The 16,803-nt window shown below is 44.7% G+C and overlaps 1 protein-coding gene across 7 annotated transcripts in view; it reads left to right on the forward strand.

Annotated features, from left to right (window-relative positions):
* The first annotated feature begins 14,026 nt into the window (after positions 1-14,026).
* Positions 14,027-16,803, forward strand: part of GRHL2 (grainyhead like transcription factor 2) — a 68,002-nt gene continuing 65,225 nt past the window's right edge. For 4 of the 7 annotated variants that reach the window (XM_017806505.1, XM_017806507.1, XM_017806506.1 and 1 more), the window contains exon 1: positions 14,027-14,318. In XM_017806505.1, coding sequence (XP_017661994.1) covers positions 14,299-14,318 — 20 coding nt within the window. In that variant the 5' untranslated portion in view covers positions 14,027-14,298. Of the gene's footprint in view, positions 14,319-15,414; positions 15,540-16,101; positions 16,118-16,216; positions 16,310-16,803 lie in introns of those variants that run through there. The other 3 variants (XM_017806508.1, XM_017806510.1, XM_017806509.1) reach the window with 3 other exon arrangements.

The following is a 16,803-nucleotide window of genomic DNA, read 5'->3' on the forward strand; positions in this document are numbered from 1 at the left end:
AAGGTTGCAGATAGCCAGGTTAAGCTTGATTTTGACCTGTCTTTCACCTTAGCTTTACCCTGGTTAAACTAGACTCCTGTAGATCTCCCAGATGTCACCTTAGACATTGAATTTTATTTTGGAATAGATAATTTAAAAATTTTTTAATAGGTGATTTTTTTTTTTAATTTTGGAATGGGTGAGTTTTATTTTGGAAGTTACCAGGAGAAAGCAGTTGTTAGAGCATTTGCAAGGCATACTGGCTTCTATACTTTATTTTAAGAACCATTTAAGTTTTATACTTTATTTTATATAATCACAGAATGGTTTGGCTTGGGTTAAAGACCAGCTAGTTCCAACCCTCCTGCCATAAGCAGGGACACCTTCCACTAGATCAGGTTGCTCAGAGCCCCATCCAGTCTGGCCTTGAACACTTCCAAGGATGGGGCATCTACAGCTTCTCTGGGCAACATGTTCCAGTGCCTCACTACCTCACAGTGAAGAATTTCTTCCCGATATCTAATCTAAATGTAACCTCTTTCAGTTTAAAGCCATTCCCCCTAGTCCCATCACTAAATGCCCTTGTCGAAAGTCTCTCTCCAGTTCTCTTGTAGACTCCCTTTAGGTGCTGGAAGGCCACTCTAAAAAGTCTCCTTGGAGCCTTCTCTTCTCCAGAACAATCCCAACTCTCTCAGCTTGTCTTTGTAGGAGAAGTGTTCCTACGAACATCTGAACATCTAAATGGCATTTTTGTTTTTAACCTAACAAAAGCTCCAGACTGAGGTTTGGCTCTTTTCTTTGGAACAGGCTAGTGCTTTAACCTGATTTTTAGGAGTTTTTAGCTGACATGAGATCAGATATGCTTGTAGAACTTCAGCTCAGTCCAGTACCTTCTTTCCTTTCAGAAACCAGAAGAAATCCTGGTATTTACATCTCAGCTAACAGGTTTCATGGAGCTGAGCACAGCTTTGGGCTCCTGCAGACCCACAGTGCTATGCACATATTCCTACAGGAACGGGAAACTCTTCTTTAGCTCCTGCTCTTTAGGACCCCACTGACTCTTGCCCAGCCGGAGACACCCCAAGCTTGGCAGGGAGTAGAAGGGAAGGAGAGGGGGCTTTTTCAATACAGCCAGGAAGAAGGGCAAATGTTTTCTCTTGTTTCCAAGAGGAAGTGGCACCTTGGCAGAGGCAACCTGCCCCTCAGGCCAGTCTGTCCTCTTAAGATTCCTCTCAAAAGCTGTTCAAGCAAACAGCTCCATTCATCTGAATAAATTTGATCTGGGATTATTCTCCCTTTTCACCTCACAGTGAGATTATAAGATGCTTTATCTGCTTCTAGCTCCTTGCCAGGCTCCAGTATGGAGTGTCCTTCAGTTTGTAGCACTGTCACCAGATTCCCATGCTGGATCAGTTGCTACACAGACCATCTCCCACTGGTAATCATCTTAATGTTACTGTCCCATAGTATCTGAAACCATCAGTAATGGTACCCACAGGTATTTTGCTTAAGATAAAAGAAAGATATCTTAAAAGATGAGTAATAAAGGGTGTCTGTTTAAAAATCATCATGTGAAAATTGACAGCTGCATTACTAATATCCACCTAGAACTAGCTGGAAATAATTTGGCCAGAAAATGCTGCTCATTCCTGTTTTGACAAACATTTACTGAACGAAGAGCAAGGTTTCAGGAATTTGTTGCTTCACACAGGCTATTAAGATTCCTGGAGCACCTAGGCTCCCATGGCTGCCCTGCAAGCTGGCTTTATCCATGGCAGAACTGACTGTCCAGGGCTGTCATGTCTGTTCTCTCTATATGATTTTTGAGAATGGGCCAGAATAGCTTGATTTTCTTTTCAGACCTGTAGAAGAAGTTCTGTGTCTGAAAGTCTCTTAATTTTTCCCAAGTATGTATGTAAACAAACAAGGTGTTAGCTCTGCCAGCAAACCTCTTCCCAAAGCATCACTTTTACAACAATGCGACTACTATATGAAGGATGTCCTCTTTGTAATTGGCTCTTACTGGGAAGATCATGGCTGATTTAGCTTTTTCTCAACAGCTGGAGAAGAGGGCTAACTGGAGAGTTAGGGAAACTGGACTAGATGTTTTCACGCACTGATCACCAGAAAAGCTGACTACAACCAGCAGCTCACACAGTGCCAGGCCACTGCTGGTGACCACAGGCCTTATTACATTATCCCATTTGTGACTCCAGCTTGAGCAAAACTGTGTTACTCACACAGCTCATGACACAGAAAGAAAGTTTTCTAGCTTCTGTGATGTTCAGAAGTGAACCATCCTGGTATTGCTGCTCGATGCCTATGTGAGGTTTGATATCGGTAAGTTTAATTGAGAGGGTGTGCAATAGTTTGAAGCTGTGTTTACGCATTTCAGATTTGAAGAAGCAAATGTAGGGAAAAGAAGAAAATGTGTAACTCTTCACTGTTACAAAACAACCTTTGTTAATTTAAGAAATAAACTCATAAATGAATGCAACACAACTGAGAAAGAGACTTGCCTAATCAAAGCAAGCCCCAGTTAGTTCACCTTTTGATGCCTCAGTGATACCAATTGCTACAATTTTCTAAAGGCCAAACTCTTAGAGTCATATGACAGAAGCGTATTCCTTACATCTCCGATTCTTATACTTCATTTGTACATCAGGGAAAAGCTTTAGAGGGAAATACTGGGACACTGACAGACAGATGAAACCTCTGTTTTTTAAATGTCAGGATTCTAAAGCACGATGCAAGGAAGGAGGTGCCACCACCTGTACACATTCACTTCAGACTCTAAAGCAAGGCTTGAAGCTCAGGGCCTCCAGAGCGTGTTCTGTCATCTGCTGCAAACATGGCAAGAAAGAAGCAGAAAGTAAGATAACAAGATTTGTGTGTATGTTAAAAAGAAAAAAGCTCAGTTCTCAAATGCCTGTATCTTTGCTGTGGCTCAGGACACAGTAAGCCACCGATGCAGCAGTACCTCTGGCACTGTTTCTGTGCACGTTGGGAGAGTCTGCTGCAGCGCTGACACTACTTGTATCTTCTCATCACCACACTGTGCTGTCCACAGTAGGTGCTTCACTGCCGGTATGAGGGGCAAGAATTGACTGCCAGGGCTGAGCTGCCTGTTTTCAGTGTGAGCCAGCTAGGAGGAGTGCACCCCAGCTTCCAGCCACTAATTAGCCACTAATCTCTTGCACTAAGATTCCCACACACCATGCAAGCTTCCTTTGGTGACTTTTCAATTAGCATCACAACACCCCAAGCTTTGAATGCTTTGTGTATATTTATCTTTTCTTCCAATTGTCAGGGCCAGCAGACATAAATTAAACCAATTTAAGAGTATCTGCATATCTATTATTTGGCAGCTACTAGCCTAAATTGACATAGTCCTCTCCTAGATGACAATTAGACACATTTATATTACCTGGGTGTGACTTGTATTCTTTCACAGAAAATGCAAGAAATCACATAGGTACTGCTATAAAACTTGAATTCAATTCTGCATGTAGAGGAGAAATATCTACCCTTATTGCACTGCTGTGTCATGTCTAGAGGTAGATGACGCAGGTCTGCTGAGCCAAGGAGGGCAAACCCAGCACACCGATCCCAGACTGAAGAGGGGCTGTACGCAGTGAATATTAAGGAAACTAAGAAGAGGAACAGCCATGTGCCATGGGGAGAATAGTCTGCAAAGAAATAATTGCATTTGATTCCTCTTCAAAAACCAGAGACCAGGGCTGAGGAACCTTACTTATGCAGGTAGCAGCATTCACTTGCAAACAGACTGAATTCAACCATATAGAGCCTAATCAGCAGCTCACAAAATTAGAAGGATTCTCAGTGGACTCCATCCACCACAGGATGGGACCTTCCAAAAAAGTAGTGTAGTGTTTCAAAGGAGAAAATGACACAGAGCTTAGAGAGACAAAAGCAAGAAGAGGCTGCAGAATTCCTGGGAAAGAGACTGGTCAATAAAGTGCAGGTTAAGCAGTTTCCTGGACACAAAGGCAATGACTACACATACATGTAACAAAAAAATTGCAATTCTTCACACTGCCGTCAAGGATATGTGTTGACTGATACAGCAAGCCTACAGCCAGGTTGCTACTGGCTACTGGCTACTGCTTCATTGCTATTGAAATTTCAACTCCTTTATTGTCTTATCACTCCCATCCATCTCCCAATCTGCCCAGCTCCATTGTCATTGCCACCAAATTCCAGTCATTGAAGCCAAGAACTGCTGCTGGTGCAATTCTCTGAGCAGAGGCACTTCAAAGCACCCTCCTCAGGCTCAAAAGGTTCTCCCCATTATAGTGTGATTGGTTGTTTACACTGAGGTAATTGGTGTGTGTATAACTGGCCTTGTTTACAATAAAGATTTTCAGATATCCTTGTCTCCCTTCCCCCTTCCTGCTCTGATGGAAGCTCTGGAGAACCCAAAGGGAACAGTACAGATCAAGGGGAAATCCCCCCTCCTCACACCCCATCTTGCAATGTTGGGTTTGGAAGGCCAAAGCATCGAATTTAACCCCAGGCATCTACTGTCTAAAGCTAACAAAATTTAAGCACTTAGCCAGCTGTGAAGACACTTCCAAAGCAATGAATGGATATGTAGTGCAAAGGACAACTTGAATGACTGACATTGTTTCACAAAAACACCTTCTATATGTACATCCTTCTAAGAAAATAAGGTCATTTCACCTGTTACTTATAAAACACCTTATTGACTGAATAACTGCACTCATCCATACACTTCTGCGAATTGAGAAGCTTCACTGGTTCTATGTGAGGCTGATGCTGTGGATTGTCTTGCACTTGCAGAAATTCCCCACCACTGGAGGAGGCTGAAAGGTCCAAGAAACAGATGCTGCCAGAGCTGCTGGTGATGCCACGTCTCTCTAACGCCAAGAGATGTCATGTGAGCCAGCTATGTGTGAGACTCCAGGAGAACAGGATTGTGCAAATGCTGTAATTAATTCCCCATGCTTACACTTGGATGGCTTTCGTTCACCCTGAACAGAAGAGACTGCTTTGCATGTACTTTCACAACCACTTTAACTCAAAGCTAAAACCAGGCTGCTGCCAAAAGAGGTGGGCCTGCCCTATAACTACCATCCCTTTCCTTTTGTTGGCTCCAGCATTCCCACAGTTTGGGAATGGAGTTTTAAGGGGTCAAACCAGCCCACTTACATGCCTGAAAACTAACCCTATTAAAAAACTCCAACGAAATGAAAAGAGGTTTCAGGCAGATGAAAGAGCAAGACTGCTGCTGGGACACCAGAGGGCAGAAACGCATGACCTAGGGTAAGAAAGAGAAAAAGCCCCTTTGGGCAGCCGCATGCTCTTCTACTGGGCTCAGCCAACCAGTGGTGACTCCTATGCATTTATCTATTAGGGATCTCAACAAAAGATGCTTTATTCAAGTACACTGTAAGGAGAAGGGTTGAAGCATGCAGTTATCTCTGCTCACCATACAAACAAGATCCCAGAAGAACCAGGATTACAGGGCCTTCTGACATTCACTTGTGTCCTGCTTTTTACTCAAGTTGCTGCATGCTTAGCACTGTGACCTTGAGGATAGATATCACAGGAATCTCTGCTACAGGATTACTTTGCTCTACTGTGTTATGGTACCATGCTCAGTGTCCACCACCTGCACCTCATACATACATAAGACTGAGAAAGTTTTTATTAAGGGTTATAAAACTCTGATGAGATGGACTTCACTGTCCTTGAAGCCAACTATGATACTGCATCATCAGCTGTCCTGTGTAGATACTGGTATCAGTTCAGAGTTACTGGTACAACATAAAAAAATTCAACCTATGCTGCACATAGGCTGAACCAATTCGCTCTGATAAATGGGATAAAGACATTTGGATTTAAAACATCACATTTCAAACGTAGTTTGTTTTGTGAGTGCAATTCAAGCACTGCCTGGGAGCCCACAGGAGGGCAGAGGGATTCTGCCAGGCAGCAGGTTTAACAAGCAGTTAGGCATGAAGATGTTTCAGAGCCTAAGAATCCACAAGGCCCTCAACACTCTGGCACATTTGTCAAAACATGTAATCCCTGCCTGTGCAGTTTAAAAATAAATGCATTCTAAACTGGGGAACTCACTGGTTTCACTGGGAATGCAAGAGTACTTTCCAGGAGTCAGGCTGGAGCATTCATCAAACTACCCATCTGCATTTGGCACTAGCCTGAGATTTGGGCAAGGGGTAATAAATTCCTGGCTCTGCACACACTCCCCACATAACCTTTGGCAAGCCTGTTGCTAAAAACCCTCACGTATAAAATGGAGAGGTGCTGCACCTACCTCCCCACATCAGCCTCACACAACGCCTCTGAAAGCTCCACAGGTCAAGAACTGTCTCTGGCAGATGGTGCCTGGGCTGTAATAGTTTAAGCAACTTTGCCCTGATACCAAATGTCTTTGCCTTGGGGCTAAGAGACTGCATGGTGTCAGTTTGGTCTTCCTCTCACAAAGGTTTCCTGAACCTTTGAAAGTGTTCTCCTGCACGTAGTTCACTATGGAATGACAAAACCCAAGAATATGATTTTGCCTCTCTCCCCAAGCACCTTAACCATGGTATTGATTAGGCAGAGGGGTAACTCATACCCCCAACTGTGGTAATGCAGGGTTTGTGTTCCCCTGAAAAGTCCTAGTACTCAGAGCAAAGTTTATGGTGAAATAAGGAGCAACACGCACAACTCTCCCACACCCTTCCCTGCAGGGCTATTGCTCATGTGTGGGAGCTAGAGAAAAAAGCAGTGAAGAAATGTAAATGTAAATCTGCCTGCTTTGCCCCTCACACCCAAACACTCCATATAAACAAACAGTCATCTCCAGGTACTGTTTTCAAGTCAAATAGAGACAAGCAAATACTCAACATCTCTGTCCTGGAGCACATAAAACTTCTTCACTGCAAAATACTTTTACTTTGCTTCTTCCTGAAGCTAAGATTTCCACTTACTTGGGAAAAAGGAAAAGCAACAAAAATGTATTGGAAAAGCATAGACATTGTAAATCTGTTTATTCCAAGAGATTTGGTTTCTCTACTGAAACCAAGGAGGCAAAATTTGCAGTGCAACTCCTATTTACATACAGTGTCTAAGGCATTACATGTTAAGAAGTTTCTGCATCCTGAACAAATTGACAAAACATGGATGTTTTGTCTGATCCTTCTCTTAAACACAGCTATGTACACAACAGCATAAGTAAAGCAGCCATGTAACACAGCTAAAGGCATTGGAATTACATAGGATCCTCAATCTGCATTAAAAAACAATGAAAAAATCAATAGTGAATTAGGCAGTGTCATAGTGCACACAGGTAACAGAGATACTGTAAAGGAAAAATGAAGTGTAAAGGAATTTGGAACCAACACATCAAAGTGGCACACCGAGAGCCTGATTCTTGGGTTTGGCTATCCCACAACACAGAGGCAGAACAAGATAGAATAGTTATCACATCTCCCTGGGTGTCAGGGAAGTCCTTCCAGTAGCAGAGCAAAATCGACTTTTGCAGCAGTCTGAGTAGAGAAAAAGCAGGCTTGTAAGTGCATGCAGGGCATGTGCATGGTATAAACATGGTATCACTGAGATGATGAACCTGACAGGACAGGCTGACAAAGCAGCTGCAGGGGATCTAGAACTGGGGTCTTCCCTAAGCCATGGACTAAATGATCTTATAGCTCCTGAGTACTAAAGAACCAAATCTAAGCAATAAAAAAGGCCAAAGATTATGTCAACAAGCTCTGATGCTTTATTGCCCAAAAAGCTTCATGGAGTAATATCACATACTGCCTTTATGTTTATGAATGAATCTAAGGAGGTTTTCTTCTGAGGAGGCTTTCTTCTGAAATACTCCTGTATTTCAAAAGAGAATACCAAAAAATAGTAGAAAGTGACACCGCTACACCTGTCCATAAATGTACTAAAAGCAGAGTTGACAAAGCTTACACAGAAACACAGAGACACAGGGTCTGGTGACCTTTCCACAGAACAAGGCAAGGCAGAGATCTCCTGGCTCCAACACTGGTTTCTTTTGTGCCACCACACAATCCTCTTTATCCTCTGCCCTTCAAATAAAATAGCATTTGCCTTCTCCCGAGGGCAGCCACAAGGATAAATGAGCAACAGCCCAGGGGCTGTCAACCCCACCTCTTATTCAGCAGATTCTGAAAGCAGCTTTTTCCATTTGCTGTGATTTTTAAAGTACCTTGCTCTTTGATTACAATATTGATCTATTTTAAGGGAAAACCACATTGATTTTAAGCGAACAGGATGGTAAGTCCATAGCTTTGTTTCCCAACTCCTGATGCTCTGATAGGAAAGTATTTCTGCAGATTCTATGGGTTGCATTTACACTAGTTCCTGAGTGTGGGAAAAGTAAATAAGCAATTGTTTATATGCCAGCCTTCACCTTCTGCACTGTGGAACCCTTATGCCTATTTCAGAACAGACTGTTGGAGCAAAAAGAGACACGGTCGTCATAGGTTTTAGAATGCTTATTATTGCAGGGCAATGTTTTAGACCTGTGGAGTTTCTATATTTTTTAAAACTCTCAACATAACTTACAATCAAAGTAAAGACATCTGAAGCTCTTGGTTTCCCTCATGTTGATGACATCCTTATTTCCTTTAAAAAGCTGCTGTCAGTAATAATGGTTCAAAGACCATTGATGACAGCTGGGAGCAGCAACCTTGGTGGCAAACACAGACTTGGTCATTCCCACTCTGCAGTGAGAACCTTCAGTCAGGGCCTCCATGGAACTTGGAGAAGACAATTTCCCCTAGGCACCCACTGTAGTACCAAGTATGACTGTGGGCTCATTTTGTGATATCAAGAGGAAAAAAAAACGGGATAAGAGGAGGGGAGAAAAGGAAAATAAGGAAAAAGGAAAAAAAAATAAGAAAAAAAGGTAAAAAAGAATGAGAAAAGAAGAGAAAAAAAAGAGAAAAAATGAGAAAGAGAAAAAGAAGAGAAAAAAAGAAGAAAAAAGGAAAAAATTTAATTTTGATAAAAAATACTGCTGGGCAGTTAAAAAATTGTTCTGATAATTAAAGAAAAAAAAAGGGTATATATATATTTCACAACCTAAACAAACTAATAGCATTAAACCTTCATCACAAAACAGTTCAAATTAGGATTACTCAAAATGTGTCTATGAATTTGCAATTTTGTTCTCTTATGATGCAAAGATTTTGTTGATTAACACAAGAAACTGGACAAAGCTTTAGGAAGACGCACTCTTAACATTTTTCTCACTGGTCAGGTTATTTAGATTCTCTAGCTCTGCCCCATAAAGACACGACACAATTTTAATGTCAGCTTAATCAACATATTTCCAAAGTGTCGGATCCCACATCACATTAAATTGCCTTTCAGAGATGTCTTCTTCTTTTTCACACTACAGTTCTACACTAACAGTAAAATTACTGTCATTAGATGATCTATCTGTATTTTCCCAGTGGTTATAAATGCTTGAATGAATAACTAAAAAAACTCTATCACGCAGATCACAGCATCTGCCGAAGAGCCATCGTTCTATCATAATTCTATTGAATTGGTTCCAAAACTGTGAGTAATCTTTATGAAATAGATTGGTACTTTAATGTCTGCTAATCAAGTATAAACCTAATAATTCAACCTATTCTCAGACTTTGCCGCCTTCTTAGCTGTCTCAATATCTCATCTCAATACTGAAAGGATTTACATACTGTGAGGTATTTTCATCACTAAAAATTGTTTCTGTTTTAAGCTGAAACACAGTGTGTGGCACACTGCCTCAGTTCAGCGTTGCAGATATACAGGATAGTCATGTTATAACTTTGTCATCTTTCAGAACCATGAAGTCTACATTCATAATGAGCAAAACAAAAATAAATAAAGCCCCTCCTTTTTTCTTACATGTTTCCATACTGCTTTGATGGATATAAAAGAAATGCAAATCAGCATTTCAAACAGAAAGTGCCATGCTCAGCTCCACACCTTACCCTGTGGCCAGGAAATGCTTGATATTCCATGGTCCTCCACATGGCTGAACTGCTGCTGTCATACATGATGTGGAGGTACCCAAAAGCATGAGGCTGTTAAAGGGCTCCTAGCATACCTGTTTGGGGAGCACAGATTGCAGTTTCCAGGCAGCATCCACAAGTACAGAAAGAAATCCAAAAGTACTTGCCATTAATCACAAAATCTTCAATTGTGACAGGACTTTTACAGTTCATTGTGAAGCATTAAAAGTCAACTGTTATCAGGATCATGGTTACTTAGAATTACTTTCTTGAAGTTAACAGTGCAAAGTAATTAATTTTTAGAGCATAAGAAGGATCTATTTGTGGTATAGGAGGGTTGCACTGCGATCTTTTAAGCTTATTTTGATGTATATGATGGCTTCATTGAAGTCAGTTGAGGATCAAGGTCTGCACAAATTCCAATAAATATAGTTTCATACAGAGGACTACAAAGGAACGGCTGTGGGGAGGATTAACAGTACATGTTGCATATCACAAAATTAGTAGGTAGGTGGTTGTCTTTGAACTTACTGTGAGAGAGTACATTTTATATCAACAGCCATCAGTGACATAGAAAGACACAAATAAAAATACCACGTAATCACTGCCTACTGAAAACAGTTGTATTCAAACATCTGCTCTCTCACTGAACTCTTTACAACACTGTTTTGACATAAATATCTCTCCAACATCTTTTATCTCATAGACTTATTTTAATAGTTTTCTGAAATACATTTCAGGTACTTAGTGCAATTAGTAAGCCTAGTTAAGCCTTATTTGTGCACTCAATTTCCTCTACCCAGTGCTGGCAAGTCCAAATGTCTTTGGTGCTAGCTGCCATGGAGTGAACAGTGTAAACATGAGGTAAAGCTTTAGAGTGTTGAATTCTACTACTGAATCCTTACAACGCCATAAAAAACCCTATCAGATGCTGTGCAAAGAAGCACAGTATGAAAACTAGTATTTTTCTATTTAAAATATTTTCTGTACACTCCAAAGACAAGTCCTAAATTTTCAATAATGTATGGCATGACTATTCCATTTTTGCTCTACACAGCCTTTATTCTACAGGAAGCGAGACTGGTCTGGCCAGAAATAACGTTACCTGATGTTTCAATGACTAACAGATTAGTTTATAATAATCTTGTAGATCATGAAGAATGAGCATCAGGCTGGATTAGGTAGGACTCGTTTGACCTGCTCAGCTAGAGGTGGACTCCGACAATTTGATTCCAGTCTGCAGTCTGAAGCAAAAGGCTCAACCAGAAAATTATGAGCCCTATGCCTACCTACCTAGTTAAAACAATTTTTCTATCTAAGCAACTCCCAACTAAATAATAGTTGTCATCTCCAACTACCTCAAATCGAGAATTCATTGCTGCATTTTCCACTTAAATTCCTAACTTTGACCTTGGAACACCACCTAAGACAGTGAGCAGTAATTCAGCCTCCCAACTACCTCAGTCTAAGAGAATCTCTCCTGAGAGCAGGCTGCTAAAGGCAGTTTTGTATTTGACCCAGTATTAGAACAACAAACTCCATTTCAGTTTGAGTTACAGTTTGGGTTTGGTCCAGGACTACAGATGGCATCAAAGGCAGTTTTCTTTCTTGTAAAATCACTTATCAGCAGCATTTCTACCTTGGGGAAGGTGGCATTTTCAAATGTGCTCATCACTGATCTTCCTCTCCTTCCTATACATTTCATACGGGAAAAATGGGCTGGGGGGTGGGGGTAAAGGGGGAATGAACACATATGACAACATCCAAATGTTTTTCATAGCTGAAAAATTAAAAAAGAGAAAGAGGATACTCAAATTGGTGTCCTATTGATCCTATTGATGGTGCTCAAACAAGTAACCTTTTCAGGTCTCAAAGTTTCTTTCAGCATAACAAATATTTGGGAAAGAAACCTTATCATTTGGGAAAGAAACCTTATCATTTCTGCAGTTAACAGAGCTTCACTAACTTAAACTGTTATAGCATTCTACCACTCCTTCTCCAAAACAACTCACAGTAATATATCTGAGAGGTTCAATTTGTTTTAAGATTACATAGTAATTCTGTATTAAAAATTACTGTATTATTTGTTATGAATAAGTTACTCTGTTTCTCTTCTGTGTTTTATGAAGTCTTATGGTTTCCTCAAAATGTATTATACAAAATAATTCATACAAACATTGCCATGAATAATGGCCATATTGGCAACTTTTGATTAGATTTACAGATTGTGTAGTAATGTTTCTTTCCTCTGAGTAGTGAATGGAGAAAGAGAACAGCTAACTAATATCCTGTGCTTAATCAAAGGTCCATTGATCTAGGTAAAGTATTTTTCTAATTATGTTTAGTTAAAGTGACAGAAGTCTTTTTAAGCTGACTTAAAAATGATTTATACTAGATTTGCTTGATTTTATTAGTTACTAGAATATAGATAAGGTCTGATAGCCAGTAATAGATATCTGTGCCTGATTGTGATCCCTTAGTACCAACGATTTAACAGTCAAATTTGATTTCAATGACAGCAGTAGGTGAAGGAAGATCAGGCCCCAAATTGCAAGACTACATGTTTTTTATATATATATGTATATGTATACATATATATTTGGTTACACAAATACGTATTTCCATGAATATCCTTTCTACTATGTTCCCCTGTCAAGGGAAACTCCTCTGTTCAGGAGTTGGACTTCATGAACTTTGTGGGTCCCTTCCAACTCCAGATATTCTATGATTCTGTGAAATCAAAGGTAGAAAACGGAAAATGCTATTCACCTAATACAGTATAAATTTGATGTAACTTTTAAATCATTCAGGTAATTTTCCTGCAAAGATGATTAAGTAACATAATGGTCAACCCTACTTAATGGTGCATTCTTTACACATTCAGCACAATTTAATACAGGAGAGGTTATCAGCAGTCAAGTTAGATACCTAGTAGAGAAAGATGTCTACAGGAGGACAGGTGGGAGCAGGAAGAATTATTGGGGTCCTGACCTGTCTCTGGTGGAGGAATGGGAACTGAGAATGGGTGAAGTCTCCTTGTCACCCTTCCACTCCCTGTTCTCAAATTGTCCCAATATGGGGAGAGCTCTTCTTCCTCACCTTCTCCATCTGGGCAAAGCTGCTGCTCCCACAGCCTGATCCTGGTCCTTGTAAACCCACTTTGGTCCTCTGGCAAAGTACGCAGCAGGTTGTACTGGACTGAAGGGTGACTCTCCATTCACCTTGCCTCTGCATAACAGAGCCTTCCTCAATAAACATTCCATTCCAGCTTTCCCATTCTCTTCCAGCTTTCCCCCGCTGACAAAACAAACCCTTCGACCCCCCTAGCTCAATTGTCAGCTCTGAGATCCACGCAGTGGGTGTCATCTCCTGGCACCATCTCATCCTGCTGCCATGAGATGCCTTCTGTACCACGACGTTCACCAACGTCAGCTCTGTCTGGTCTCAACTGTGGCAAGGTCAAAAGAAAAAAAAAAGGAAGAGAAGAGGAAGAAAAGATGGTAAAAATGACCCTAAACCCAAGAAAAAAACCCGATCTAACAAACTGTTCTGCGAAGGCCGACGCCTCCCTGGCCGCTATTCGACGGCAACCGCTTTCGGGCACAGAGCAGCTTGGCAGGTGAGGCAGGAGGACCACGGCCAGGGGCCGCCTCCAACGGGGCACCGCCGGCTCTGCGCCGCTCCTCGCCTCGCCTCGCCTCGCCTCCTGAGCGCGGCCGACCGGGCCGCCCGTTCACGGCGCGGGCAGGGAGGGGTTGTTGGACGGGGGAACTGCCCGCCACCCCAGCGCCGGCTCCCCCTTTCCTTCCTTCCCTTCCCTCCCTGCCGGCGGCCCCGCGGTGCCTCCCGGCGCGGTGCGTTCGTTACCTGGCGCTCGGCGGCGGCTCCGTCCTCACCTGTGCGCGCCCCTGCCAATGGCAGCGCACCTGGCGGCCGCGCCGCCCAATCAGCGCGCGGCTCGTCCCTCTCCCCGCTCCTTTAGTGAAAGAATCCAGCGCCGCTCGGGAAAGTTACCTGTGCGCGTTCGGCCCGGCCGTTCTCCCGTGCCGAGCCCCGCCGGCGCCCCAGCCCCGCCGCTCCCCACATGCCAGGGGGAGGGGGCTCTACCTGTCCTGCCTCGGCGGCTGGCTGCGGAGCCGGGAGAGGGGGGGAAGGAAAGCAGAATTACCAGTAGCTCTGGTTCTGCCGTCCCGGGCGTTCACACGCACACCTTCACCTGCACAGACCTGAAAGTCCAGTTCCGCCAGGGAGACGGAGGCACCGGGAAAAGGGGAGAGAGTTCATTGGATCAAACATGTCACAAGAGACGGACAAGTAAGTGATCGCAGGCACGCTGCTGCACCCGCTGAGCGGGGCGGCCCGCCGGGCTGGCCGCGTTCCCCCTCTCCCGTGGCGGACGCGGACCTGCCAGGACGGCGCTTCTCCCTCTTCTCCCTCCTACAGCGATGCCGGATCGGGCGCATAGACACTGCGAAGCGCCCGAGGACAAGGCTGCGGCTCGCCGCCCCGCACCTCGCTCTCCGTCTGGCCGTGGGGCTGCGCGAATAGTTTTTTCTCCTTTTAGTTCAGGGTTTTTGTTTGTTTGGTTGGGTTTTTTGTTTTGGGTTTTTTTCTCCCCTCACCTCAAGGGTCGCTTTTCGGAAGGGAGCACTCCTCGCTGTGGAAGAGCGGAGCGGTCTCCGCCCGCCGAAGGCCCCAGACGGAAAGTGCTTCCTTGCTTTTGTGTTGGCGCAACAAAGGGCTTTATCCCCCAAGGGCTGGGCACGGCCATCTTCCCTCCTGGGCTGGGGCCGGGCGGGCAGGGGGCCCGGGCGGCGGGAGGAAGGCCCTGGCTCGGCCCAGGTGTTCGCCAGCCGCCCCGTGCGGCGCCTTCAGCCCTCACCGTCCTGACCTTGTTTTCCCGGCGGGACGCCCCGGTGGGCCTGCGGCTGCCTGGAGACCGGCGGGGTTAAAAAGTAACTTTCCCAGTAGCGGGGCCGGAGGAGGAGGATGAGAAGGAGATGGAAGCCGCCCGCTCCCGCTGGCCCAGGGCCCGCCGCAGCCCCTGTTCCGCCCGGGCCTGGCGCAGCGAGGCCGGGGCAGGGCGGCCGTGCGAGGGGACTCCGCGCTGCCCCCCAGGGCCGCCGGCCGTAGTGTTGGGACCCCCCCGGGACATCCAGGCCCGCGGCGGGGCCAGCGGCGGGCTCGGTGTCCCGCCGCGGGCAGCGCCGCCAGGAGCCGTCGGTGGGCGCCGAGGCCGCGGCGTGGCCGTTCCCGCCACCGCGGCTCCGGCTGCGCCCGGGGCCGGTGGGCCCAGACCGCGGGTGGGTCATTTACCCCCGGTAAATAATTCGTACGGGCGATGCCGCGCTCCCGCCATGGCGGCGGGTGGCTCGGCCTGGCGCCCAGAGCCGCCGTGAGGCAGCCAGGCGGGAAGGCCATTTTCCCTGCTCCGATGATTAGTGTTTTCTGCAGGAGGCAGCTGGGGAGAGCTACGGGCTAAGGAAGATGGAGGGCGGGAGGTGGCAGTTTTGTTTTACTGCTGCCCCGGTGCAGGTAGAAACGCCACAGAGACGGGTGTGATCTCGGCTATGCTTGGTGTTAGTCAGGTGGAATCCCTGGTTGGGCTCCCCAGAAGCCTTTGTGCCAAAGGAGGTGGAGAGGAGGAGCCTGATGCTGGAGGGAGGCTTGGTGACAACCTGCCTGTCAAGGAGTGAAAGAAGGAGATTATCTGACAAAAGAGAACAGCAGGGTTGGCTGCCCTGATAGGGAAGAGACAGGACCGTTCAGAGGAGAAAGATTAAGAAAAAAAACTAGGCCTGGTCTTTTCAAACATCAGCTGACAGTGGAATTGTTCAAAGGTAGTTATTGACATGAAATTAAAATGGTTGGGGTAGAAGCTGGGAACAGAGTGGAGTTTAGGAGTTCATCTGAGCTGGGATGGGAACTAATGCCTTAGGTGGCCAGATTAGAGCAGTGCAAGGAAGGGAATGAGGATACAGCCCTGAAGGTTGCCGATGAGGAGCAGGTAAAAGAGCAGTCGTTGAGGTCGGGAAGGGAACCAGATAACTGTGAAAGAGCTGACATGATGGAAGGCATCCCGAAGAAACGGGCAGTTCTGAGACTGCACTAAGGTGAAAGGGGCCTGAAAGTTACTCCCTGGCCCAGCCTAGTTGCTGGTAGTTTCAGCAGTCAGAAACTAGGCTGCGGCAGATCAAGGGCAGTTAACGGGAGTGGGAGGGAAATACGGAGGGGTGAGGAGGGTCAGAAGAACAGCTTCCCACCACAGTCGGCACTGAAACAGAAAAACAGTGCAGTGGAAACCTGTAAGAAAATAGGGCAAAAGTGGTTCCCTTCTGGACCTTTGCAACAGGAACAGTATGGCGTAGGTGTAAACTATTGAGACAGAAGCGTTAATGCCCTTCATACTCTGTGTAGTGCTGCTGCCGCTACCGCTGGGAGGAACTTACGAGCAGTGGCAGTGGCATGCAACCTCAAGTAACAGCGCTTGCCCCGTTGCACGTATGCCTGTGATCTCTTTCTGGTTAAGGTCTTTAGAAAATTCATAGGTGATAGTTAAGAGTTTGAAAAGGAAATAAAAAGTAAAGAAGTCCCCTGTGCTCTCTATACACAAGTGTAACATGAGAAGACAAATACACTTGTTTCCAGAAGAGATGACCAGGTGGAATGAGGTAATAGACTGATGAGGGGAGTTTGCATGGGAAGGTGTGTTTTTTTGTTTGTTTTGGTTTTTTTTTTTTTTTTTTTTAAGGCTTTAATGATATGAAATAAAAACCAAACCCAGAGAGAACATTTTTCT

This window comes from Lepidothrix coronata, unplaced genomic scaffold, assembly GCF_001604755.1.
Source record: "Lepidothrix coronata isolate B3197 unplaced genomic scaffold, Lepidothrix_coronata-1.0 Scaffold15, whole genome shotgun sequence".
NCBI lineage: Eukaryota > Metazoa > Chordata > Aves > Passeriformes > Pipridae > Lepidothrix > Lepidothrix coronata.